At 42.4% G+C, this 27,240-nt stretch overlaps 1 protein-coding gene across 3 annotated transcripts in view; it reads left to right on the top strand.

Annotated features, from left to right (window-relative positions):
* LOC121869233 overlaps nucleotides 1-13,239 on the top strand; it is a 59,329-nt gene extending 46,090 nt beyond the window's left edge. For all 3 annotated transcript variants that reach the window (XM_042370491.1, XM_042370484.1, XM_042370476.1), the window contains 4 exons: nucleotides 859-990; nucleotides 2,152-4,127; nucleotides 9,749-9,880; nucleotides 11,458-13,239. In XM_042370491.1, coding sequence (XP_042226425.1) covers nucleotides 859-990; nucleotides 2,152-4,127; nucleotides 9,749-9,880; nucleotides 11,458-11,618 — 2,401 coding nt within the window. In that variant the 3' untranslated portion in view covers nucleotides 11,619-13,239. The remainder of the gene's footprint in view (nucleotides 1-858; nucleotides 991-2,151; nucleotides 4,128-9,748; nucleotides 9,881-11,457) is intronic.
* The last annotated feature ends 14,001 nt before the right edge of the window (nucleotides 13,240-27,240 follow it).

The following is a 27,240-nucleotide window of genomic DNA, read 5'->3' as shown; positions in this document are numbered from 1 at the left end:
AGGTCTTAGATCTCCTGGGAACAGTAATATGAATAGCTTGCTCAACAGCTGATCTATACTTAACTAATGTTTGTTCATCAAACAAAGCAGGAGAAAGAGGGGAAGAACGTAGCCACTTGAAGCATTATTAGTGGCTTGCTTCCTTAGTTGGGCTTTTAGTTTTAAGGCTTTCAGCATCATTTCCCAAAATGAGTTGTACAGTGATAATGGAATCCCTTGTATAGCAGCAGCAAAGCATCTGTCTACTTCTGAACTGTCCTCATAGACCAGCATAAACTTAGTCAATAACTGACACATCATGATTGCAGACCAAATATCCGCTGCCAACTTCCTAAATTTTAACTCTTCAAGCAAAAGTGCGGAAGCAACTGGTTTCAAATTTATTTCATAACTTTTGTCAGCATATTTTGGAGCCGACAAATACTGGGAAAGTTCATATAAGGAACCCTGGCTACAGTAGGAAAATACGCACAATTTTTTTTCCTAAATACCTATACTCCCTGCAAAAAAATATGGTACAGGTAGTGTAATTTTGGTTTTACTGTATATTAACACAAAGCTTCTATATAAATGATGATTGTGCATGTGACGCCACATTGAAGGAAGGAGGGAGGGTTGCAGGTGTTACGATGTGGGCACTGTTGCAAAGCATTGGCAATCCTCGAAACCTTGAGTCATTGATGGTACTACTGTACTCCTCTTTCCTCCCAGCCATAAATTCATCATTACAATTCTGTTATTCAGTCTTCTAAATTTGGATAATATGTCCTGTTTAAATTGGTAATTGTATGTACTGTATGAGTTATTTTTTTTTAACAGATTCTGAAAATATACTTACTCGAGGCATTTTATTTTCAGATTTTCATTTTCCCGTACCCGTGGCGATGCTCGACTGGAGGCTTGTGTACGACGAGGTCATGAGATGACAGCCAATGTCCTGCAGTTGTCACAAGTTCTACATTCTCTCAGACTCAAGTTACACATTGCTAAGTATGGTTATGATGCATTTAGTGAAGCTGTTTTAAAAAATTCCTAGCTTCAAAGTTTGTATGAGCTAAAGTCACATAAAACTCTTTAAATTACAAAATAGTGTTGCATTCCACAACATATGCCGTACCACCCTAGATCTACATTACAGTATTTTTACCACGGTCTCATGATATTCAAATAATGGTAGCCTAATACAGTATAATGAAATTGTAATATAAAATAATGATAGATTAAAACAACATTTGAAATAAAGACTTAGTAAAGATTTGCCTCGCTATTCATCAGATATGTCTTCCGGAAAAATGCGACATTAAATGATACATGTTGAGCACGAGTTTACCGTAGTCCTAATGATATAAATAAGGTTACTGTACTTTCCTTGGGGACATTTGTGTTAAAAAATTCTCACCAAAGTATTAATTTTTATACCTAAATTATTCAGGAAGGTTTGGTTTACAAAAATCCAGTCACAAAAAAGTACAAAATAATAAAATGTCCTATGATTTGATTTAAGAAAATCTGAAGTTGTGATTCTGTTTTGCCATTTTTGTAATATTTTCCAAATTAATAATGAAAATGTGCTAAAATAATACAGCTTTTACTACAGTACCAGGATGCTTACTCATTGTTCTCTAACACTCACATTGTTATGAAAATCTACAAATAAGCTTCAATATGTCATCATTTTCCTACTGTCACCTTATAAATTAATGTTCCTCAACCTCATTGAAGACAAGTACAGTAGACTCGTCTCCACCAGCACAGTCACTCAGCTAGTTGCCTGCTTGTTCATTTTCTCCTCATTTACTCGCATGTAATACACTATGTAACAAATTAAATTTTAAAAAATTATACTCTATTCTTAAATTTCATATGCTTATTATGCACAGTAAAGACATTGAGATCTGTGCAGTTAAATATGTGGTGTTTATGATACCTTATCCATACCTGTTTATTAAACAATAATAATAATAGAAAAATATAATAAAACCATAGTTTACTTATTAGGACTACAGAACTGTCATAATTTTATAAGTTACATATAGTGGACAGTACTTGATTGACATTATTTTCTTAATATTATTGCAAGTGATATTTTTTGGTCAAAATCAAAGCCTTAAATATACCATGTGTTTATACTTTTTGTTTCATTTGTTACAGGGAAGCAGATCACCCCAAGTTTGTCATGTGGCATAAAAAGTGGGATGAGAGAGAAGAGGACAGTGATCAGAGCAAAGCAGCTACTTTAGCAAATACAGATACAGTAGCTCCTCTCCATGAATTAATGAACATAGTGGAACAAGATGGTTCTGATCTCAGTCCAGCACTTACTAACCCATTGATGGCAGAACCAGGTCTCATGACTACTGGGATGAGCAGTTCAGATGAGCCAGGTGCAACACATGCCACTTCTCCAGTAGAGCAAGATGAGAAACCTAACCCTTCAGGGGTTTGGGATATAACTGGACAATTAATTAATGTAGAAAATTTCTCTACAAATAGTGATGCACAGAAACCTGGTAGTGCTGATGTGCTCCAGAAGGAACCTGCTGACAAGAAAAAAATCAAAGAAGGGGATGCAATAGATAGTATTAAAGGAAATAGTAATTTATCTGTACCATCCATTATGTCAGGCATGCCTGATGCTGAAAAAAAGGAGAGTGGTGAAGGTAACAAAATACACCCAGTTACTAAGTTTGATGATGCAGAACAATCTCCAGTTAGTGAAGATAAGGATGGATCCACAGATTCTCAGGACCAATCCAAAATCATTAGTGATAAGTCTGAGGGAGAAATAACACTACAGACAAAGGCAAATTTGACATTATCAGAGGGAAGTAGTAAAATTTATGATCCACAAAAAGAGAGCTTAGATGCATCAGAAGCAGAAAGAGATCTCATTGAAAATAGTAGCACTTTGCAGACTACCCCAGATTCAACAGAACTAGAGCTTGGAAATCAGACTGGGTTGAAGCCACCAAGTAAACAGGACAATTTAGAGGATAAGAAAACTGAGGATAGTAAGAGAATTGATGTAGTTAAGGGGAGTGCAGAATCAAATAAAGAAATCTCAATGGACATAACAGAAGAATCAACTCATAAAGATATATCCCCAATAAAGTGTTCACCTCAGTGTCAAAAACTAGAATCTTTAAAAAGTGCAAAGCTTAGAGAAACATCCCAGCAAGAGTCACCAAGCAGTGATAATGTTCATCCAGAAGACTGTATTTGTGAGGAAATTAAATTACAAGCAGAAGAGAAGAAAATGGAAGCTTTTATCAAGGAAGAAAGTACAGATGGTTCAGATTCTTCTTTAAAAGATAATTTTAAATCAGGCATTGTACCAGAAGACGTTGAGATGCAGTCAACTGAGAATGAAGGGAAGACTGAATCAAATAAAAAAGAAAGTAATGTTAAAACAAGTGTATCTAAAGAATTGATTACTACGATAATAAATGAAGCAAATACACCTAAGAGTGAAGTTGAAATCAAACCAACTCTCAAAGAAGAGAAGACTGAGGCAGATGTTAGTGTTTTAAGTGAAGCTAAAGCTCCTGAAAATTATATAGCTGAAGGCAAAATCACCAAAAGAGAAGATGGAGATGATACAGAAATTGCCTTTGAGAATCTTGATGAGATGAAGAGTGATGCCTCAAAAGATCATTGTATCTCAAAAGATAATGAAGATAACAAAATGACAGATATTGAAACAAAAGATAAAAGTAAGCCTTCTCTTGAAAGAGATGAAGGGGAGACTGAAGAACACAAGTTAAGTGAAGTGGAAATGTCTGCTGTTCAGGAACCTAGTGATATAAATGAAAAAGAGGGAAAGCAATCTAAAGATCTTGAAGGCATAGAGCTGCCTCAGTCATCAGTTATTGATGCAGCAGATATTTCCCAGCCACAAGACATAGAAGGAACAGAAGACACCCTGGATGATGATGACACTCAACTGGATGATGGTGATGATCTTGCTCTTGACCTGGGAGGGTTGGGAGCAGCAGGGGAGGGAGGTATGCCAGGTGGTAGTGACCTTGCGGCCCTTCTGTCTTCACAAACTGAGCTGGAACAGTTGGTAACTCAAGCTAGTTCAGCTCTTGCTCCTCATGTGCCAACAGCTGGTATTGTTCAGTCAGGTATGATGGTTTTTAGTTGAAATTATGAATGGTAGTACTGTAGCAATTTTTGTTTGTGCATGTGTTTAACCCTTTTGATGTGAAAATGCCAGAGGTGAGATAAAAACAAGGATGTACAGTAATTGTAAATGTGGTTCTTGATAATGAGGAAATTAAGGCTGTTTGGAGATTATAGTATAGTATGATCATCTGCTGAATGAGGAGTTTGAATGGGTTGGACAACTTATAAATGGCAGAGCCAATACAGGGACAGACCATATCCAAGAATCGAAAGGGAGTGATGAAGAAACTGATTAACAAATTGAAGAATGGAAAGGCTATGGGTAGTTCTGGAATAGTTGCGGATGTGTTGAAAGCATCAGACGATGCTGTTGTGACAATGGTGAGCAAGTTGTCTAATGTAGTTATGGTGGAAAGTATTGTTCCAAAAGACTGGATGAAGAGCACGAGTATAAATTCTTAGAAGAAAAAAGTGATACCCCTGAATGTGGAAACTACAGGGGCCTAAAGCTGTAAGATCAGGTTATGAAAGATGTGGAAAGAATAGTTCAGAAATGATTTACAGAGAGAGTGGACATTAATGAAATGCTCTTTGTGTTCAAATCAAATAGGGGGACTAAAGAGGCAATATTTTGGCCAGGCAATGACAAAAGAAATATCTTGTTAAGGAGAGAAGGCAGTAGTTTGTAGGCTTAGAGAATGCATTGGACAGGGTGCAATGTGAGGTAGTACAGAGAGTTAGGGATCAAGTGATGATGACATTGTATTGAGGGCTATAGAACTTCTGTTAGAGTAAATGGTAAGGAAAGTAAGGGTTCTCCAAGGGTCTGTTTTGAGCCCTTCTGTTTATCGTTGTGGTAGAGGTAATATTATGAGATTTTATGTCTGATCTACCCTGGGAGTTGAATGCAAATGGCTTAGTGTTGATAGTAAATAGTATTGAAAAGGTAGTGGAGAAATTTTAGAAATGGAAGGTTGGAATAGAGTGAATCTGACAAATAGATAAACTCAAAAATGAGGATATTTCCCTTGACTGTGTTGATGAGCTCTGTTACCTTGGTGACGTGATCCAGGCCAGTGGGGTTGCTGTAGCCTGCTCAGTTACAAGAGTCAGAAGTGATTGGAGGAAGTTTGGGGAGTTACCGTTACTGTCTTTGTTGATGGCAAGAGGCTCTTCCTTCTGCATGAAAGGAAGAATGTATGTGGCTGGCATGAGAAGTGTAATGTTATGTTGCAGTGAAACATGGGCAGTTAAAGTGGATAACATAACCAGGCTTCAGCAAGCTGAATGGTGAGATGGATGTGTCATGTGATACTAAAAGACAGGAAGCCCAGTTCAGATCTAAGAGGGCGGCTGGGTATTTAGTGTACATATTGGTAAAGTCTTATGTAGAAGTAGGCTGAGATGGTTTGAGCATGTGGAGAGATAGATGAGACGAATTGGGAAGAGGTAAGAAATGATATTAGAACTAAGAACCTGACAAGACTTACTGCAGCATCGAGAGCTGCCATCAGGTAATCATGGCTAACCCACATAAGAATGGAAAATTGCCATAAAATGTTGGTGATGGTGTACAGGATATGTAGGTAATCATGTGGCCTTAGCAGGATAGAAAAAGTTCAAAATTGGGGATGTATTCCTGGACTGTGTTGAGTTCTTCTGACTGGGTGATGGTGTGGAATCTAGCTCAGTTGCAAGAGTCAGATGTGGCTGGAAGAAGTTTAGGCATGTTGCCTTTATTGTTGGTGAAATAACCTTCTCTTTGCTAGAAAAGAAAATTTTATGCAGCCAGATTAAGAATTGTGTTGTTGTATGAAAAAAAAACATAAACATAGGTAGGTAAAGAGGATAACATAGATCGACATGAATAAACTGAAATGAGTTTGGTAAGATTGATTTGTAGTGATTTTGAGAGATAGGAAATCATGCTAAGAGGGTTGCTGGACATTGAGAGTACAGTACAGTACTGTACAGTATTAGCAAGGCTTTACTTTGAGGTAGGCTGAGATGGTTCAGGGATGGGAAGAGAATGGAGACCAACTGGGTCAAGAGATGCATAAGTTTGAATGTGGTGGGTAGGAGAACTAGGGGTAGGCCATGAATAATGTGGGGAGATGCTGTGAGATAAGAACCTGATGAGAGAGGCTGTCAGAGATCATGTAGCTCAGAGAGTTGAAATCAGGTAATCACACCAAACTCATGAAAGCATGAAAAATGGCTATGGAAAGATGATAATGATGATTAATGTGTGGAAACTACTTTGGGTAACATTCGTAATAATACACAGCACTCATCACTGCCACATACCCTTGTCTCATTGTTAATATCTACACCTTTCTGGTTAAGGCTCAGTTGTGTTTTGAGCATCTATTTTAAGTTTAACATGTTAAACCTTAGCAAAGTACAGGTATTGTAAACACAACATTGATAAATTCCAAAGGTAACACTGTTACGACCCTCCTCTTTTCACCGCTTACCCAGCTTCCACCACTGGTTACTAGCAGCTAGGGTCGTATGTACAGAGCAGTAGATATCTCACAAGAGTTGTTGAATTACCACTGGCTGTCCCGCCAGTCTCCGGTAATTCCCCGACTGTTGGTATCAGTGTACAGACAAACAACAGGCAGGTAGATTTCCACCAGGTCACAGAAATACACTTGTGCACTGTAGTCTTCTTTAATAAACAGTAATTCTTCACAACTGTTAACAGGGTAATGTCTTCACAGCTTAACTCCACACTTTGAATATATAGTCAGCACACTACCAGTTTACAATTCCTTAGTTTTCCCACTTTATATTAATCACAACAATTCCACAATACTTGCAAAACAATTTTTTTCAGTTGTTCTGCTAGGCTTAGTCTTTACACTAGGAACAGAGGTGAGCGACTCACTCCTAGGCAGTCAGCTTCCGCTTATATACGGGTCGTCAGACACCTAGAGCATTCTAGCAGTGTCCAGATGCGAGAGGTCGGCTCACAACACACCTGGAGAATTCTAGAATGATCTAAGCGTACAACAAGAAGTAAATCAGAACAAAAATTATGCAATACGTTCTAGAATATTCTTGCGTAATTAATACCATCAATATTATCAATAAATACACAAAAATTTAACTGAATTTGCCAAAATAACTGCTGCATGAGACAGAAAACAATCAAAACACCTAGTTCACAAAATTATAATAAGAAATTATGCCTCGGCATAACAATACTACAGTATTCTGCAATTTGATATGATTAAGGTATCAGGACCAACATATTCACCAGGGTCACTGTTTCCAACAACTGCACCAAAGATTTGTACATTATCCATTCCTCAATGTACTACAGTTAATTTTTCCTGCAAAACATAGCCAGGTCTCTCAAGACAAAAATTATTATTACAGTACTGTAGTTATAAATTCAATAACATACGTATTTACTTAACTCTAATATTGCTATTCCAAAATCATATTGGTGAGATATATCAGTAAACAGATTTGGTGCTAAAAAGACTACAGTAAATCATTACCTGTCAGTGGTGTTGGCAAGGTTGCTGCCAACTCCTGTTGTTAAAACTAATTTTCTATGTGGAGGATAAGTTTCTGCAGAGCAAGACTTTCTACCTCTGCCTTATAGTTTATGGTAAAAATTCAAATGTTAAAGATAGATGAGGTGCATGAGCATTGAGTCTTCAATGTGACTTTAGTAAAACCAGAGTTGTAAAGTTACTAAATAAATTTACTTGAGTACTGTACTCATAACATTTTTGGGTATTTAATTTTTAAAAAGTACTGTACTCAAATTTTATAGTACAGTATACTCTTACTTTTACTTAAGTTTGGTTTCCTAATACTTTTACTCCAATACAATTGAAAAAACAAAAATCGTTACTCTTTGTATGCAAACAAATAATATATTTTTAATTAATTAATTAATTATTAACCATAGTAAAAGACGTGGGTGAGTGGAGGGTATGGTGTTGGCGGAATCGTAACGGGTACGGTGTGGGTGTGGGAAGACACCACGAAGTCACATACCTGGAGGTCTCGTGAAGTAAGGTGGTGTCAGGTCAGGTCAGGTTGCAGTAGCCATAAGAGTAGACTTTCCCTTTGATCTTCTTGTGTCCATTAGCACCCATCCTCTCTCTTCTTCCCCACCTTTCCCTCAGGGGCTTACCCTTCCCATTAGATGTCATTTGCTCTTTGCAGATATCTGTACCTAAAATTAATTTCAAAGAGGCTATGATTCTAAAATGCTTTACAGAATTCTGTCTTAGATATAAAGCCTGTATCTATACATATGTGTGTGATTGAGTGTATTTAAAATTATGCTTAAATAATCAAGTACAATACCACTGCCCTCCCAGCACCCGCCAGATGTTACATGGTGTAAAAAATTCAGCCACTCTTCACTTAGAATCGAAACATGACATCACCACAGCCACACCCCAATTAGAGGGACAGTTCACAGTGAGTCTTAGTTAGACTCAGTCACTATGGAGGCAAATTTCACCTACAAACTCTTCAACTGAAGGAGCTTGATAGCTACTTGTCATACCCAGGGGATGGAATGAGGCTACTGTACTGAGGTCTTTCCTGACATTATGCGACTTATCACCTCAAGTTTAACATCCCGCTACCTCCATATGCTGCTTGTGAGCATCTGTCTAGTCATGCTGGGCTTATTATTTATTGTTTAATTAATTTATTACACCCCAAGAGGCAACAAGCCTAGTCACAAGACTATGCGGTCAGACACTAATACATTGGTACAAGTACTTGTGTCTTGCAGGACATGCTATGACTTGTGATATGGAGACAATATTGGTATGATTTAAGGACAATTGGAGTTAGCACCCAACAAAGTGCAGGTAGCGTACAGGAATTAAATCTAAATTATTATGAATAAGTAGGTGGAGACATGTAGGTAGTGGTTAGTGATTCATCCTGTGGCAGGAGGTCCCTGACAGTGGGACAGTCAAGGCAATAGTGTTGAAGACAGTTCCAGAGTTTACAGGAAGAGAAGTGTGAGTCATCCCCCACCTGAGATACTTGCCAGACAGGTCTGTATCCTAACCTAATGTGAGCAGAGACAACATTATTCTGCGGACTATAAGTCCACGTAGATGATACTTGTGTGGATAAGGAAGAAGGTGATCATATATTTTCAGCCTATTCATTATCCCTGCGATGGATTGTAGGGAGAAGAGCGGCTGAATGTATTCTTTTCTGGTTGGTCATGGTGCTTATATTTTAGCCAAAAAGGTCCTGATTGGACAGCCATAATATCGAGAATCAGTTATTGATTACCGGGTAATCTCAATAGAAAGATTTGCAAATACAGTATTGTACTCTGTATACATATGTAATACTATGTGTCTTTTATTTTTATCTTCAGTTAATTTTTTTTTTCTGTGGATATATTTTAATATTTGAGACAAAAAAAAAATAACAAAACAAGAGACAAATAATTTTTTTTCTCTCTGAATTTTAACATTGTGTGGTACACTTAGGACAAGATTATGTTCCATTTTTATTTTATGGTATTGTTTCCATAGGTAGGTGGGCAAGCCAGATTATTATTTATATTCCTGTACTGTACTTAAAAAATATTATGATTAGAAAATTCTTGTTCCAGTGCCTGCCCCTATCATTCCTGAAGCAGAGAGGATTGAGCCAGTCAACTGTAAGCTAAATCTATTGGAACATGTGCAAGTTGTACAGAGCAACATTACCAAGCGCTTTGATCAGATTGAAAAGCAGCTTGAAGGTTAGTCTATCCAGGATTTAACCCTGATATATGTAGATAGATGTATAGAAGATACAGTAGTATTTGAATTTATAAACTATATGCTAACTTCAATTCATACAAAATGTGGTATAAAGTAAGTTCCACTTGTCACTGCAGTGTTAAATATGGTATAAAATACAATACTAGGAATAACCTTTCAATTAGTCTGTCTTTTCCAAGTGTAATTAATCACCATGAAAGTGACAGCAGAAGCAAAGGTTCTTCCTTCAGTAATCTAGAAGAATAAGAGCTGATAAACACAACACCTTATAAGTTAGTGATCACCTCGTCCTTGTTCTCAGGTCAACCACAAATTGTTTTCAAGCATCAACCAAAATTTATTCCTTTTTGCACACACACACAAAAGTAGGTGGTCCCACTGATTCCTCCATACTTCTGTTGGTAAATGTTCTGTTTGAAGGTGCTTTGGCCAAGTAACTCAGTTCTAAGTGTTAGTATTTAGAGGGAAAAAAAAAATTTTCATGTTATAAATATTGATGTGGTTTGTTTACAATCCAATCTGGCCTCACCAGGTGGCTTAGCTGTGGGAATCTAATGTCACCTGTTGTAATTTTTGTGTGTCATTCAGTAACACTTTGAGTCATATAGCCTGTGGTTTGACAATACTGATTTTCTGGCTAACTGGGGTTGATTCCTGGAGTAAATAGTAAATTTTCTAGTGTGAATTGAATAGAGATTACAGAGGTTTCTATTTTAGAGATGGCGGTTCAGTGAGATTAATGCCTAGGGTTTTACAGATCTGAATGTGATAATTTCTCTTAAAATTATATTAATTTCTCTTTTTTGTTCCGATTAAAAATTAGATGAACCATACACGGAATCTGTTGAGTCAGTTGGTGACAATGGCCCTTTACCTCCCCACAGCCTCCAACCCAGAATTTTATCCATGAAAAACTTTATCATTATACAGTATCCTTATCCCTAATTATGTGGATAAAGTATTTAATATACAGTATCTTATTTCCTAACCCTGCTCTGAGGGGGTTGTCTCTAAAGAATTACTTGCATTATTATGATGATGTAGCAAGGTCTATAGGAGTGTTAGAATATAATATTATAATGTTATACATACAGTACAATGTCTCTATAACAAGGCTGTTCCATCATCAAGCATATAATACTGCACCCAGCTTTAGTTCCATGTCATGCATGGAAGGGTGTCCCTGAACCTGGTCATTGCAGGCAAGATGGATACAGCCTTCCACACCTTAGAAAACCTACAGTATACCAAATCTGGATACAGCTGTATGCAGCAAAACATTATCTGGATGGATAATTTACATACCATGGAGTCTCCTGGGTTCTATCAGGCTCTGCCTAGGTCCTCATAGTGGCATCTCTCCTTTCTTCATCCATCAAATGGGATTCCACCCAAGTGTGGAAAATGGCCATAAAAGGATAATTATGAGTCTTTGATATAGTTTGTTTCTTTGTGCACAGTATTCAGTCTTTCAGATACTGTACTAGTGTGCCATTTTTTGTTATTTATCCCCCCCCCTGTACTAATAAACCATGTTTTGTTTTAATATTTTCAGTGCTTGAAGCAGAAATGGGGCTGTCAGCTGACACTGCAGATGAGGAGTGTGAGGAAGACAGTGAGGAACGTGATCCAGCTACTCTCCAGGCTCGAGCCCTTATTAAGCTTATTCTTAATGATGTCAATGTTGTAAAAAAGATAGCAGAATTCACTCATTAATTAACTTTATTATTTAATGTTCAAGTTAACTGAAATATGCTTATTGCACTGCAAGGCACGATGATAATGAAATAGTCTAGCAGAGTAAGTTGATGTAAGACTCACATTATTGCTGAATAATTTGAATGCAGCTCAGAAGTTTTTCAGACTATATCTTCAGAACTGATGATTCTAGTTTTCGTAACACCTCACTTCATTTAACCCAAAGTGGAATTTTGAGAGTAACTGTAATGAAGTATTATGACAAAAACACAGTTGAAAAATAATGGCCTGAAGAGATACAGTATTTTATTGTGACTGATGACCAGAAGTAATGCCTTGACATACACACTGGAGTTTATAGACACTCTACAACTCCAGTGTGACTGTGCTGTGGAACACTGTGAAATGAGACTATAGTGTAGCAAGAAGGATTGGTGTGCCAAGATATTTGAAACTGGAAATATTGTGCAACAAACACATGGTAAGTCATGTTTTACATTATGCCACAAAGAGCATAGTTTTTGTGACCAGTGGCTCCTAGTGCATTTTCTATATAGTGATGTTGTTTGTAAAGAAATAAATTATGCAAAGTGAAACTAACAAAAGAGATCAGCTATAGAAAGATATTCTCATTAAGGAACCAGTTGTTACTGTGTTTGAAATTTCCACTGGAAAATGGAAGTACTTCTTGGGTGAAAGGCAAATTATTACCTGTCTTGGTGGATTTCATACAGACAGACAATGAGAGAGAAAATTGACACTGACAATATAGAGTTTATACAAAAGACAGACCAGTGCCTCTTTTTGTGGGAGAATATGAACATAAGACTCTGACATGAGTGCAGTGAGATATTCTCGATTGTTTAGTTGGAAATATTTAGCCAACAACACAGAATTTGCCATAGTTGCTGATAGACATTGTACAAAAATATATCCAGACTGTAAATAAAGTTGCATTATCAAAGTGTTGTAGAGCAAGTGCTGGGTGTTAAATGAATATTGATTATCATGTTGAATGAAAAGACATTACAATTAAATTGAAAAGGAAACTGATCCTCTTGTTTATTTAGTTATTTTGTGTAGAATTTAATGATTTTAGAAATAAGAATCACTCCTCATCTGGCTTCAAAAAAACAGGTACCCAGTAGATACTGTACAGTAATTCCTCGCCAGACACGGGTTGGCTAACTATCAGTGGTTTTAGGTATCCATATTTTATATATTGTACACTGTTTTACCAATGCCAGTATCCAGTTTTGAACATCCGCGGGTTTCCACAGCCAAAGTGGGAGATTTCTAGTCCATCATGCGGGAATGTTTCATCTTGTTTGCTTCATCCTACAGCACATTATATGTTCCTCAAAGGACAGTTTGTTATCATGTACCATGCCCTGGTCCTCTTCCTTCTCTAATCTCTTTAAATCAATTTGCTTGATTTGGATTTTCATATAATACATTACTGTACAGTATTTGGCTTTCTACTGTCCTGGCAATATTCATCACTTAACACTCCCAGGGTTGGAGGGTGGGAATGGCAGTCACACCCATTGTGGTCCAGGTGTAGCCACTCACTGAGTTATTATTATGCATTATTAATCATTATATATGAAAATTTTTAATGAATACAATATAAAATGTTTTGAAGACTTTTCATGTTTCTTCGCATCAAAATTTTCCATTATAATAATGTACAGTATTGTACTGTATAAACATCAATGGAAGTACAAAAATATAATTTACAATATAAAACAAAATACAGTAAGTCCTCGCCTAACGTCGGGGTTACGTTCCTAAAAACACAACGTTAAGCGGATCAATTTTCCCCATAAGACATAGATAAAATGCAGGAGTTACGTTCCTGAGCCTCCCTTTGCCCCATGAAATACATTACATATGAAGAAAATCATTGCCATTTCTATCGAAAATAATGCATACACATACAACTACTAAGTTTATATTGGTACTCACAGATGGGTGGAGGTGGTAGAGCGAGTGTGTGGTGGGTAGTGAAGCAGAGAAGGAGTATGGCGGGAGCGTAGGAGGAGGGTGGGAGCAGAGGAGGGCGGGAGAGGAGGAGGGTGGTGAGTCACTGAGACTCTGCGCCAAGCCGAGAGAGCATAGCGCTACCAGACGAGAGCGGGTGATGCACCGTAAAATGTAGTCTGTGACGATGCAAAACGATGTAGTATCGGATTTCCCCGTTAAACAAATTTTTGGTCTTTAAAGTTTAGCGACGTAGCACCAAAACAATGTTAAGCGGGACTTCATTCTTGAAGATCGTTACGAGGGACAGACCGTCTAGATATCTGAATGACTTTCTTATAAGACCCAATAATTTATTTGTCTGACTTACCTTCTCGCAGTGGCCCGAGAACTTCAGCTCATTGTCAACAACACACCGAGGTCCTTCTCACATTCAGTCTCAAATAGTGCAGTTTCTTCATCCCGTTGGGACATATGATACGCCTCCTTACCGTTGGCACTCGCACTACATCCACGAGTGTTCTTGATCTGGGATAAGCGAGAAATGTGGATGCCAGATGTACAAAGCAGATACGAACCTACTCTGTTCGGCGCAGCTCCTTTGCATATGTTGTCATTCCTTAGGTGTGTGGTCTCATGGCAGAAAAAATTTGCTGTAGAGTATTTTGAAATATTTTGTTCATACACACAGTTGCATAAGAAAATGTTTTAGGGTACAAAACATCATACACATACTGCGCAATTTTTGCATTGCCGGGGAGAGCGTCGAGGCCTGATGTACCGTATTTATTTATAACTTTTGACTTGTCTTTAGGCATGTATCTCTGGGGTCATATTCCCTCGCTCTTATTTCCCATTAGACCATCCCCTGCCAACCATGGGAGAATTCTAGATTATAATCCTTGTGGTTGGCGAAGGATTACTGTACTGTATTGAGAATTTTATCCTTTTGCTGTTGGTGTCCAACTTAAGTTGTGTTGTACATATAGGTTGACTAGATCCACTGTGTACATGTGCCTGTGGTCCCCATATACTGTACCACTATGTCTGTAAACTAGTATACTGTACTGAACATTCCAGTTACAGTAGGAGCTATTTCCTGTCATTTTCATGACATAGATAATAATCGGAGTTGTTGTACAAGTTTAGAATTTGAGATCACAGCATACTATCTTGTGGTTTAATATCACATAAAAGTCATTGTATCTAGTAAGAAAAATTGGTTACGTAGAAGATGGAAATCATTCTTTTAATTTGACTTTGCAATATGAATTTCATTTTCTGTGTAGAGTACCGGGTATTGCTCATTTTGTTGCCAACAACTGTAAAATAGTTTAACAAGTCTGTAGCTTTAAGGAATAATTCCAAAGAATTTTTTGTGCATTGAAAATGCACTTAATATAGTACAGTACAGTATATATGTATTTACAGTATTTACACTATGTTATAGGAGGCAGAATATTGGATAAAAACTTACAATTTTCCATGTAATTCAAACCTCTTAAGTGAAAGTTTTAATTCCACTAAGGTTCTGAATGACATTCACTTAAAGGATGACTAAGTTTCAGAGTAATTTTTATTTCTTTTCTCTCATGTAAAAACTAAACTGCAGTACAGTACTTCGTGTGACTGTTACACAATTTGCATTTTGGAAGATTTTTTTGTCAGTTAAAATCAACTTTATGTCTAAATATAGAAAAACTTGCAATTTCTGTATTTAGACTTAAAGTTGACTTTAACCGACAAAAAATCTTCCAAAATACAAATTGTGTAACAGTCACAAGAATAAGCAGTATACTGTACAGTAATTAATACTTTAACTCACTCTTATATTAGAGTTATTCACTGTACTTAAATGTTATCATTTAAAGAACTGTCTTTAAAAAATATTATTTCTGTATACAGTACTGAAGATAAGGTTAAGAAGGAAACATAATTTAAGCATAACCAAATTATATTGTATTCTTTTGTTGTACTGTATACAATATTTAATTTACATGTATTAAGTTCATTTGGAATTTAAGGACATTTTTTTCTAATAATTATGTATGATGTTTGAAGAAAATACTTAATTTGTATACGTATGTAGTATGGTAGAGTGACTGCCCTAACTAGTCCTTAATGAATGAAAGGTTACCCAGTCATCAGGGAGGAAAGCAAGATTGATTAGAATTGATGTGATTAGTAAGTGCACCACCCAGGCAATGCAGAAGTCTTGGATTCAAATTCGAAGCTGTTCAAACTTTAGCCTGATTTTGTATTACAAACAAATCTTATGTAGTAAGTATGTAGAGATTTGAGTATGTGTTTATGTAGTAGCATTAGTTATAAATAATACTTTGAAAGCACCCTAAGTAAAATAATTTATATTCCATTTAATTGCTGACAGATAGTTTTTCTTTTTATTTTATAAGTTACTGTATGTGTGCATTTATAATTAAGATTGTTCATAAAGTATTGTGATTATTATAACCCACTAAATTTCCAAAGGAGAGTTGCCTTATTATGCTGCAGAGATACAAGTGGAGTTGTTGTTGACACAGTAACTCTTCCACACAAGCACGGAAAATGGCTACAAAATGGCGATAATGATGATGATGATGATGATTAGCATTACACTTCTTACTGTACCTAGATCTTTTAATTCTAAAAGAAAAAAAATACAGTACTCTCTTCATATGGATGATGTCATTCAAATATTTCCAGGCAAATCCTCTCCGCTTGTTTGCTTTTGTAGAAAACAGAACTTCAGTAAACACAATTAGTTACAATGCTTCCTTTGTAATGCTCAGATACACCACAGGCCTCTTATTGCCTCAGAAAGAAGCCAACCTCACTCAATCAAAGCGATATCGCAAACAAATACTGCACACTGTATAAGTATGAGCATAAACATCCACAAATGCAACATACATTTTGGATATTTTTTTAAAGGATACATTGAATCACATCACAGTCCCATTGAATATCATCAGATTTAGAGTTTAACTAAACATTCTTCATTTAAATTGGCATAATAGGGGATGAAGATTTATCAGTAGGGATCTCAGTGTTCTGTACTTCAATAAAATGGTTATGTATTTCCAAACTGATGTTGAGTCCAGCGTGCTGCTGTTTCTGAAGTTTAATATTGTCTCAAACTAGGTTCCATTTGTTTACTTTACTTGGAATATTTATGTTTCAGGTACTGTATTGCTTTGATTGAAAAGTGACCTGGTGTGTTGACAATGGTAAATCAAGTAAATTAGCTAGATGATCCGTCCTTCACAATGCTCTTCAAAGGTGAGGTGCTTCCCTGTTTGGAGTACTGTCACTCTGTCTGGTCCCTGAGATATGGTAGAGATTGTCAGTTGATTGAGAACATCCAAGAGAGGGCCACCAGACTGGTGCCTGCACACTGCCACTTCAGGTATCTAAAGAGATTAGATCATCTGCAGTTGCCTAGCTTATACTATACTGTGGAAGGGTAAGGTGTGACTTAATAGAAGTCTATTAGCACCTCATAGTTCATTACTCAGTTGAGTGTTCATACCTGAAACTAGCAGATACCCACCCCAGTAACAGCTTCTGGTTAAAGACACCACATGTTCAGAAAATTGTCAGGGTTAGGTTCCAACTGACTCTATAGATTGTGAATTTTGCCTGTTATAAAAATTATACTATTTTTCTGTCCCCAAATACTACTGTACAGATATTCACTTAACCCCCAAGACAAATGTTATTTTTTGCTTGGAATGTTCACTAAACCTTCCTAAAAAAAAAATTACAATTAACATAAAAGAATGACTCAAAACACCCGTAAAAGATGCCAGGCAAGGAAAAACAGGGAGCCAGAGAAAGAGTGGGATGGAAGCGGGGTGGTGGTGGGATGGGTGTAAATTTCAGTATTTCTATAATGTTCCATCATATTGATACTGTATACCAGGACTATTTAGTACGTACTGTTTATCAATACACTTGGGCACCAATGAGTCAGTGAACTTGTTTATAAGAAAGAACTTGATTCATTTAAAAGATAAATGTCTTCATGGAGATGAGGTTGTGTGAGATTGTGAAATGGAGTACTATCGTCTATCGTACGATATGTTTTCCCATATGTTGAGGTGGGAGCTTGTCTGTGGCAGCGCCCAGTTGCCAGTCACCATCTGACGCTAGAGTAGTAAAGTCTGCGAGGAACCTGGTCTATTATTCAAACCTCTCACATGGCACACTGAGTAGGATGCCAGGGCCCAACACCCCATAACAGCACCTGACAAGAGCGGCAACATGGCCCCCACACGTCCACGATTCTCGACGCCCTCAAAGGGACGCCAAGGCATCTCTACACCGGCGGGGAACACCAGGCGCGCTCAGCAACAGACCATGAGTGCATTGATGGCTCAGGTGGCGTCTCTATCTACTGGTGGCCACGGTCATGCTCCCATGCCGGTCATGAAGCCCTCAGCAGCAGTCGCTCCAGAGAAGTGTGAGGCAGAAATGCCAGCAGCGGCGTTTAGGACATGGAGTCGTGGGTGCTGTTGAACGGATGGTCACAACTGGTGGCCACTCTCCACATTCGCCTGAACTGCGTCCCTGCACTCCAAAGGGTGATTGACTTGAGATATCCCAGCGGTCAGTGGGAGCAGCTCTCGCCCAAGGAAGCCCTGGATGCCATCAGTGGAGTGGTTCTTCAATCGTCAAACCAAGCTGTGAAATGGAACGAGTTTTTCAACAGCAAACAAGGCCCATGAAAAGGTATTTTCAACAATGCTTCGCAGAGGCAGTGGAGTGTGAATTTAAATGTCCCACCTGTGATAACGACCTCTCTGAGTACATGCTATTACGTAAAGTTATGGTGGACCTGAGTAACCCATTGTTGAAAAGGGAAATTTTCCAGGGGTACTCGAGTTATAAGAGTGTTGAAGTGCTTAGAAACAAGTGTATGTTATTTGAGGCAGCAGTGAGAGATGCTGGTGTATTGTGTCGTACGTCTGGCCAGGCAGTGGTGGGAACAGCCGCGGAGGCAGCGGTGGTTGGTGATGATGTGACAGATGAGTCTGAGGTAGCTGCCGCCCGAACTGGACACCCCAGTCGTGGGCACTGTGGGAACTGCGGCATGACACATGCCTCCGGGAAAAGCAACTGCCCTGCAAGTGGGGCCACATGTCGCAATTGCTCTAAGGTTGGTTACATCAAAAGGTGTTGTAGGAGTAAGACAGCCCTAAGTGCTTCTGTGGATGTGTCAGGTGCTGTCACAGTGGCAACAGCCCAGATATCCCGCCACCCCAGGTTACAAGTGTTCGTGACCCAGGCTGGGGGCAATTTCCCCGCCACCCCTGTGCTGGCTGTGGCTGACATGGGTGCTATGGTGTGTGTGGGGCAGGGGCATCCCTGCTCCGGGACATCGGTTTGTGTCCGGGGCAACTTCAGGCCCGTAATGGCCTGAGGGACATGGCGAACAAACAGCTCAAGTGTCTGGGGTCTGCCCCCTGCAGCCTCAGTGTGGGTGAGGGGTCCACCGTCCAGGAGGTCTACTTTGTGCAGACAGCCAAGGCCCTCTACCTGTCATTGGAGGTCTGCAAGTGCCTCAACTTAGTGCCTGTCGACTTCCCGCTCCATAGGCATGCTGTGGCTGCCGTGGGCGATGGAGGGGGGCAGCACACTGCCGACAACCTACCCCCGAACCCTTTACCTGAGAGCAGTCATGTCCCTCCTAGGCCAGTTGAGATACCCTTGCCTCCTTTGGAGGAGAATGTGGCCAGGTTGGAGGCATGGCTGCTCACGCACTTTCCATCGACCGCATTCAACACCAGCAGGTCCCCACTGCCAGTCATGACTGGTCCCCCTCACCGTATCCACCTGACGCCCGGCACGACCCCCTACGCTTGTCACACACCTGCTCCCATTCCGAAACACTGGGAAGTGGAGGTGAAGGCCCAGTTGGAGGAGGACCTCAGGAGAGGCGTCATCCAGCCAGTGCCTGCTGGTGAGGCTACGGAGTGGTGCGCCAGGATGGTCGTGGTGGCCAAGAAAAACGGTCAGCCCAGGCACACTGTAGACTTCCAACGCCTCAATGCAAGCTGTCTGAGGGAGACGCACCACACACCTGCACCATTCGACATGGTGTCCAGGGTGCCAGTGCACTCGTTCAAAACCGTCGCCAACGCCTTCTGGGGATTTCATCAGGTGGAGTTGGAGGAGGAGAGTAGACGCCTGACCACATTCATCACACCGTGGGGCCGTTTTCGATACTGCAGGACGCCCATGGGACATTGTTCAGTTTCAGATGCCTACACCAAGAGGTTTGACGACGCTATTCAGGATGTGCCCCGCAAGTACAAGTGCGTGGATGACACTCTCCTGTATGACTCCAGTGTGAAGGGGGCGTTCTGACACACCTACGATTTTCTGGAGACCTGCGCTCGCACAGGTATCACACTGAAACCAGAAAAGTTCTTGTTCTGCAGGAGAGAAGTCGAGTTTGTGGGTTTCCTCCTGGGGTGGGACCTCTACCAGCCCACTGCCCAACGTCTGTCAGCCATCAAGGACTTCCCCATGCCTGATCAGCCATCAATCACTGACATCAGGTTCTGGCATGGCCTGGTTAACCAGTTGGCTCCCTTCCTTGCCACTGCACCTGTGATGGAGCCCTTCCGTGAGCTCCTCAAGAAGCCAGTGGGCAAGCGGGTGTATTGGAACGACCAGCAGCTGCTCAAGTTTCGCCAGGCCCAGGACACCATCTGTCAGTTGGCCAGGGACGGCTTGGTGTACTACGACAAATCCAGGCCTACGGCAGCTGTCACGGATTGGAGCAGGGAGGGCATTGGCTTCGTCGTCCTTCAACAATACTGTGCCTGTGCCTCTCCAGAGACGCCCTTCTGCTGCAGGGGAGGGTGGCGGTTGGCTCTGTGCGGTTTACCGGCATCTGAGCATGGCCGAGGCCGGCTACGCTGCAGTAGAAGGGGAGGCCCTGGCTGTGGTATGGTGCCTGCGCAAGGCCAGGCTGTTCCTCCTTGGCTACCCGAACCTCATTCTGGTGACGGACCACCGCCCCTTAGTTGGCTTGCTAGGGGACAGAGCCCTCACGGATGTGGCGAATCCGCGCCTGTTCAGGCTCAAGGAGAAGACCCTGCAGTACCGGTTCACGGTCAAGTACTTGCCAGGGAAGCGGAACTGTACAGCTGACGCCCTATCCCGCTTCCCCTCCCTCAGGGCGGCGCCCGATGCGGAGGACAGACCAAGAGGAGGACCTGTTCGCTGCAGTGTGTGCAGTCACAATCACAGCATTGGATCAGGATGGGTGCATCACTATGGACGAAGACACAGTGTGCAAAGCGGCTGCGGACGACCCAGTATACCAGATTCTAGTGTCGAGGGTGCTGGCGGGCGACTGCCGCCCCCACAAGTCACAGGAGGTGGCCTGCCTGCGCCCGTACTTCTCGGTGAGGGACAGGTTGGCTGTGGTCAGGGGTTTGGTCACCTTCACCTTTGACCAGGGCTGCGTGCGCTTTGTCATCCCCGACTCCGTCCGCCACCGGGTCGCAGTTAACCTGCACGTGGGGCACCAGGGCCTCGACTCAATGATCAGGCGGGCCCGGCAGTCTGTCTATTGGCCTGGCATGGAGGGTGACCTGCAGTATCATCGGTCCCGGTGTGCTGCTTGTGAGACCCACACCCCTTCCCAGACTCCGGAGTCATTGGTCTTGACCCCAGCGCCAGACTATCCCTTTCAACAAGTGGTAGCCGATTTGTTCCACCTGCAGGGCCACACGTACCTAGCATATGCTGACCGACTCACAGGTTGGCTGGAGATCGCCCACTTCCCCAACGAGGCCACCACGATCCTTGAGATGACAGATTTCCTCAAGTCATGGGGGTCGAGGTGCGCCTCTCGTCGGCCCACTTCCCCCAGTCCAATGGCAGGGCATAGGCTGGGGTCAAGGCGGCCAAGAGGCTCCTCAGGGATAACACTGGCCCCGGGGGTAGCCTGGACTGCGATAGGACATCCCAGGCCCTCCTCCAGTACCTGAACACGCCTCTGCAGGGGGTGAACAAGTCGCCCGCCCAACTTGCCACCGGCCGCCAGCTCCGTGACGAAGTTCCTGTGGCCAGACAGCACTATAAGGTGGACCATCACTGGCGGCGGGCACTTCGTATGAGGGAGGTGCACTTGGCCGAAACCCAGGACAGGGTCCTTCTGTCGCGGGGGGAGGTGTTCCGCCAGCTGACTCCCCTAGCCGTGGGCACGCAGGTGCGTGTGCAGAACGCAGCTACCAAGCTCTGGGACAGGACAGGCATAGTGGTAGAAGCCCGCCCTCACAGGCAGTATGCCGTCAGGTTGATTGGCAGTGGCAGGGTGTCCATCCGCAACAGACGCCACCTGGGAAGCGGCGCCACGCCTGTACCTACCACTCCGGTGGTGCATCAAGCTATGCCCCCTGGACCCCCTTCTGCGGTGCCCTCCGTACCCGCGCCCTCGCTCGCACCCCCGGCCCCTTCCCAGTCGGGCGTGGCCAGGCCCGGGAGAGGCCGCAGGCCCCCGGGTTGGTTGGCTTACTACGTGGTGTAGTGTATGTGGTGTGAAATTAGTTTAAGAGTTTTTTTTTTTCCTTTGTGTCTCCTTGTTTGACTTGTTTTTTCTTGCATTATTGTTTTTTATGAATGCATTGTTTTCCTTTTGTTAGCTCAAATGTGCATTGTCATTTCCTTTTAACTTGGGGGGAGATGTGAGATTGTGAAATGGAGTAATATCGTACGATATGTTTTCCCATGTGTTGAGGTGGGAGCTTGTCTGTGGCAGCGCCCGGTTGCCAGTCACCATCTGACGCTAGAGTACTAAAGTCTGCAAGGAACCTGGTCTATTATTCAAACCTCTTACAGGTTGTCAGAGGATTTGTTGACCGCATGCAGTTGATGAGCTGTCCAGTGTTATTAGATTATTACTTGATAGTTGGTCATACAGCTCATTAACTCAGGGTGTGGTTGTTGTTTTGGTGACAGCTTATACGCTAAACAAATTCACACCTAGGTGACTGTAGGGCCGACCAGCCTCAAACATGAGGAGCAACCATTATTATCATTTCATAGAGGTGTAGGGTGTAGTGGTAATGTATTAAGGTGTAATGATAGTGTACAGGTATTCGTAAGGGTGTAGGGGAACTGTGGTGTATTAGAATATAATTGCAATATGTTAATAAGGGGTAGTAGTAGTGTATTAAGGTGTAATAGTAGTGTATTAGTGAGATTGTAGTGGATTCCTCCCCTACAAACGCTGTTTGTCGCTGGGTAGCTGACCCCGCGAATTCCCCAGTGTATGCCTCGTGGTCTAGGTCAACCAGCGCTGCCTTACATGACGGAGGTCAACTACTAAGCCACGCCTACCTCCGCTATTTAAGACCTGACCTCGTGGTTACCACCCTCATTCTACCTACACCAACCAGCCAGCAACACCACCTCCTCCGCCACTGCCTGGCGGCTCTCGCTCCCGCCGGCGAGCATGGCGACCCACAAGCTGTCCTCCTCTGAGCATCCTCACCAACCAGCTCTCTCTACATCACGCTTGTAACCACGCTGCCTTCCCAGCACCAAGCTGCATTGTACATCCAATACAACATGTATACAGAGAGCACATTGTGAGTTTCCTTTCTCCATCCCATTCTGAGTGTGAACCAAACATCCCATACCCCACAGGGTGTAGTGGTAGTGTATTAGTGAGGGTGTGGTATAAAGTTGTCTCAATGTGAACATTGGCAGTAATGATACGGTATTCACATTCCATATAATTTGTAAGTTTATTATACCAAAAGGAAATAAACAGTGATAATTATTATTAAGCCCTCATCATATAATGTGCTATAATATGGTATACATTTTTGTTTGTTTGTTTGTTTCATTAATGACATGCCAGAAGCTATACACCCCCCCATACAAATGTTCGCAGACGATGCCAAGTTATTCAGGGGAATTAAGAACCAAAGACTGTGAGGAGCTACAGAAAGATCTCTGTCAGCTTCAGGAGTGGACAAAGGAATGGCTGTTAAGATTCAGCATCATGAAATGCAAGAGGATGCACCTCGGTCATAACAATAGTAAGGAGGCGTATCAAATGTCCCAACGGGATGAAGAAACAGCATAAACGGAGACCAAATGTGTGAAAAGACAGGTCTGGCCCTTGAGAGAATTGCGTTTTTGGCGGGTTCGCCTAAGTACCCAAAAAAGACAGGTTTGGCCCTTGCGAGAATTGCACCACTTTACCAATATTAATATTTTCCCCCAGATTATGACCTGTGCCCCGACCGAATCATAAAAATGGGATATTGCACCTCCTTACCAATATTGATTTTTTTCAGGCTACTCTTCACTTCCCTCCCCACCACCCTTCAATTCCCTCCCCACCATCCCTCACTTCCCTCCCCACCATCCCTCACTTCCCTCCCCACCATCCCTCACTTCCCTCCCCACCACCCCTCACTTCCCTCCACACCACCCTTCACTTGCCTCCCCCACCACACTTCACTTTCCTCCCCACCACCCTTCACTTCCCCCCACCACCCCTGACTTCCCTCCCACTTCCCTTCCCCTCCCCACCATCCTTCACTCCCACCACCCTCCCCCCACCCCCCCTCACTTCCTCCCACCCCCTCACTTCCCTCCCACCACCCCTCACTTCTCCTCCCTTCACCACCCTTCACTTCCCTCCCCCCCCACCTTCCTCCCCACCACTCTTTCACTCCCTCCCCACCACACTTCCACTTCCATCCTCACCACCTCCACCTCCCTCCTCACCACCCCCACTCCCTCCTCATCACACCTCACTCCCTCCTCCATCACACCTCTCCCTCCCACCACTTTCACTTCCCTCCCCACCACCCCTCACTTCCTTCCCACCACTCTTCACTTCCCTCCACCACCCTTCTCTCCTCATCACCCTCACTTCCCTCCCACCCCCTCCTTCCCTCCCCACCACCCTTCACTTCCCTCACCCTCCCACCACCCCCTGCCTCCCTCCCCCACCACTTTCACCTTCCTCACTCCTCCCCACCACACCTTCCCTCCCCACCACCTTCCTTCCTCCCACCACACCACCCCTCCCCTACCTCCTTCCTCCCCACCACACTTCCTTCCCCCCCACCACCTTCTCCCTCCTCACCACACTTCTCCTCCCCACCACACTTCACTCCTCCCTCCTCACCCACACCCCACTCCCTCCCTCACCACACTTTACTCCTCCTCACCACACCACCTCCCTCCCCACCACACCCCACTTCCCCCACCACACTTCACTTCCCTCCACACTCCCACCTCCCTCCCCCTCACGTCACCTCCTCACCACACCTCCCACCCTCCACCACACCCTTCCCTCTTCCCTCCTCACCACACTCCCCACTCTCCCACCACTCACCTCACTTCCTCCCCACTCCACCTACACTTACTTCCTCCTCACCACCTTCACTTCCCTCCCCACCACACTTCACTTCCCTCCCCACTACTTCTTCCTCCTCACCACACTTCACTCCTCTCCCTCCCCACACCCCCACTTCTTCCTCCCCACCACACTTCACTCCTCCCACCACACTTCACCCCCCACCACACCTCCACCTCCCTCCTCCCACCCACCCCCACTTCTCCTCCTCACCCACCACTTTCACCTCCTCTTCACCCTTCACTTCCTCTCCTCACCACACCCCCACTTCCCTCCCACCTGCTTTTCCTCACCACCTCACCTCACCACACTTCACTTCCCCCCCCCACACTTCACTTCCCTCCCCACCACACTTTACTTCCCTCCTCACCACACTTCACTTCCCTCCCCACCACACTTCACTTACCTCCTCACCACCCCTCACTTCCTTGGTGATGTATGATAGTGTGTGATGAGCGGTGGTGCAAAACAAAGCTAAAACATGTCAGGTATCACAAGCAATTAATTTTTTAATGAGATGGCTGGTACTGGCTCTTTCACCCACAAGTCTTGCTATATTTCGTGGTGTCTGGCAGGGTGCACATCGAAGACTGCTCTCCACATCAAGCTTAGTTCGCTGAAAATCTTTCCTCACACAAATGCGTCAATGAAAAGGGAACTGTGACTTAAAGGGCATCACTGGTGTACTTTGTGTTACACTGTTACGTATTTCACCCAAAAGGGCCAAAACTCCCGCAAGGCAAGATTTTTAAAGTCATCCTTTGATACAGAATGAAACTTTCCATTGGCGCCTTGCCCACCCCCCAGTTTAAGAAGTACTGGCTCGTGGCCTAATTGAAACACAGCTAGTGAATTGATTAAATTATTTTTTTACGACAAATCAATATTTTACCTACATAAAGGCTAATATTTTCGTGTAATTGTCGTTTTATACGAACATATCTTCTGAGTGCTCAATTCATTATTAAACTTGTGATGCTAATGAATACCAGTTTTATGTTTGTTATCAAAACTGGTGTTACTTTGCTAAGATGAAGAATTATTGCCTTAAATAATTTGGTACTTTTCTGTTATACAGTAGGCCTTCTCTCACAAAGTTTCTTGTCATGAATTAGTTTATCAACTTTATGTCAACAATATTTCTGTAGCTGTAAGGGAGTTGCTACCCTTCCTTACCAGCTAAAAGGGAGCTTTGAAGCCCAACATATAATGCCTAGCTCCCAGTTTGTAAAAGTGGGTTGGCGAAAGGAAATGCATCCAGCCGTAAAACTTGCTTTAACCCTTTAGAGGGCAGGGGCTCCCCTCAGCTGAATAAAATCGTCTGGCGTTAGTCAGAATAAAATACCGAAGTGATACTTTGCTTCTAAAGGGTTAAATATGACTGAGGCGAGTGGGACACCACTCGGGTAGTGTCCTGAAACGCTGCTCTATCATCAAGAGCATAATGCCGCGGTCAACTTTAGTGTCACTCTGCCATGTGCATTGCAAGGAAGGCGAAGGGTGTCCTTGAAGCTGGTCGTGGTGGGTCACCCCGAAGCTACTGGGCTGCTTTTGCTACGGCATCGCAGGTTTGCTCGCGCGTCAATAACTGGGTTTGTGATGAACAGCTGGGAGGCAGCGGTGACATCTTGCACTGGTCGACACCCATCTCCAAGCATTACCTAAATATGACAGTACACCCCAAGATCGTTAGTAACCTGTAATACATACATCAAATACGCACTATATGGTCCGGAAAGAGAACTGTAGATGAGTAGAAAAGTTGTTAAATAATATAATTATTAATCTGGGAAACTGACAGGATGCTCGTGGGTTTGTTAGATACACACGTGAATATTGGCTTGAGCCCATAGACGTACTGCAGTGCTCTTTAATCGTATTTTCTTATAATCCCACTTCTGGTGCTGCTTTTCCCTTCCTTTCCTTTACATTAAAATCACCAAATATAAACATACATCCATTGAACTTGACAGTTTTCATTCGTATCTTTAAATCTTCGTAAAACTTCTAAGAACTCAGTCTCATAAAGCTATAATGATATTTGAACTTGAATTATTGCCAGAACTTAGTTTAACACTGCCCTCTATCCCTTTACGGCGCAACTATCCAACTTCTACCTTAAAAAAAACCCACCAACATGAGCCTTCTGTTACTACTATTTGAACTTGTCCATCTTACTTCACTTAATACCCAAAATTTCCCTCTGCAATAAACACACATACTTCCTGCTGTCATGCCATGCCCTTATGTTCATAG

This window comes from Homarus americanus, unplaced genomic scaffold (genome assembly GCF_018991925.1).
Source record: "Homarus americanus isolate GMGI-L3 unplaced genomic scaffold, GMGI_Hamer_2.0 scaffold32583, whole genome shotgun sequence".
In the NCBI taxonomy this organism is placed as follows: Eukaryota; Metazoa; Arthropoda; class Malacostraca; order Decapoda; family Nephropidae; genus Homarus; species Homarus americanus.
Note: the sequence above shows the minus strand (reverse complement) of the source record. Positions and strands in the feature narration are given on the sequence as shown.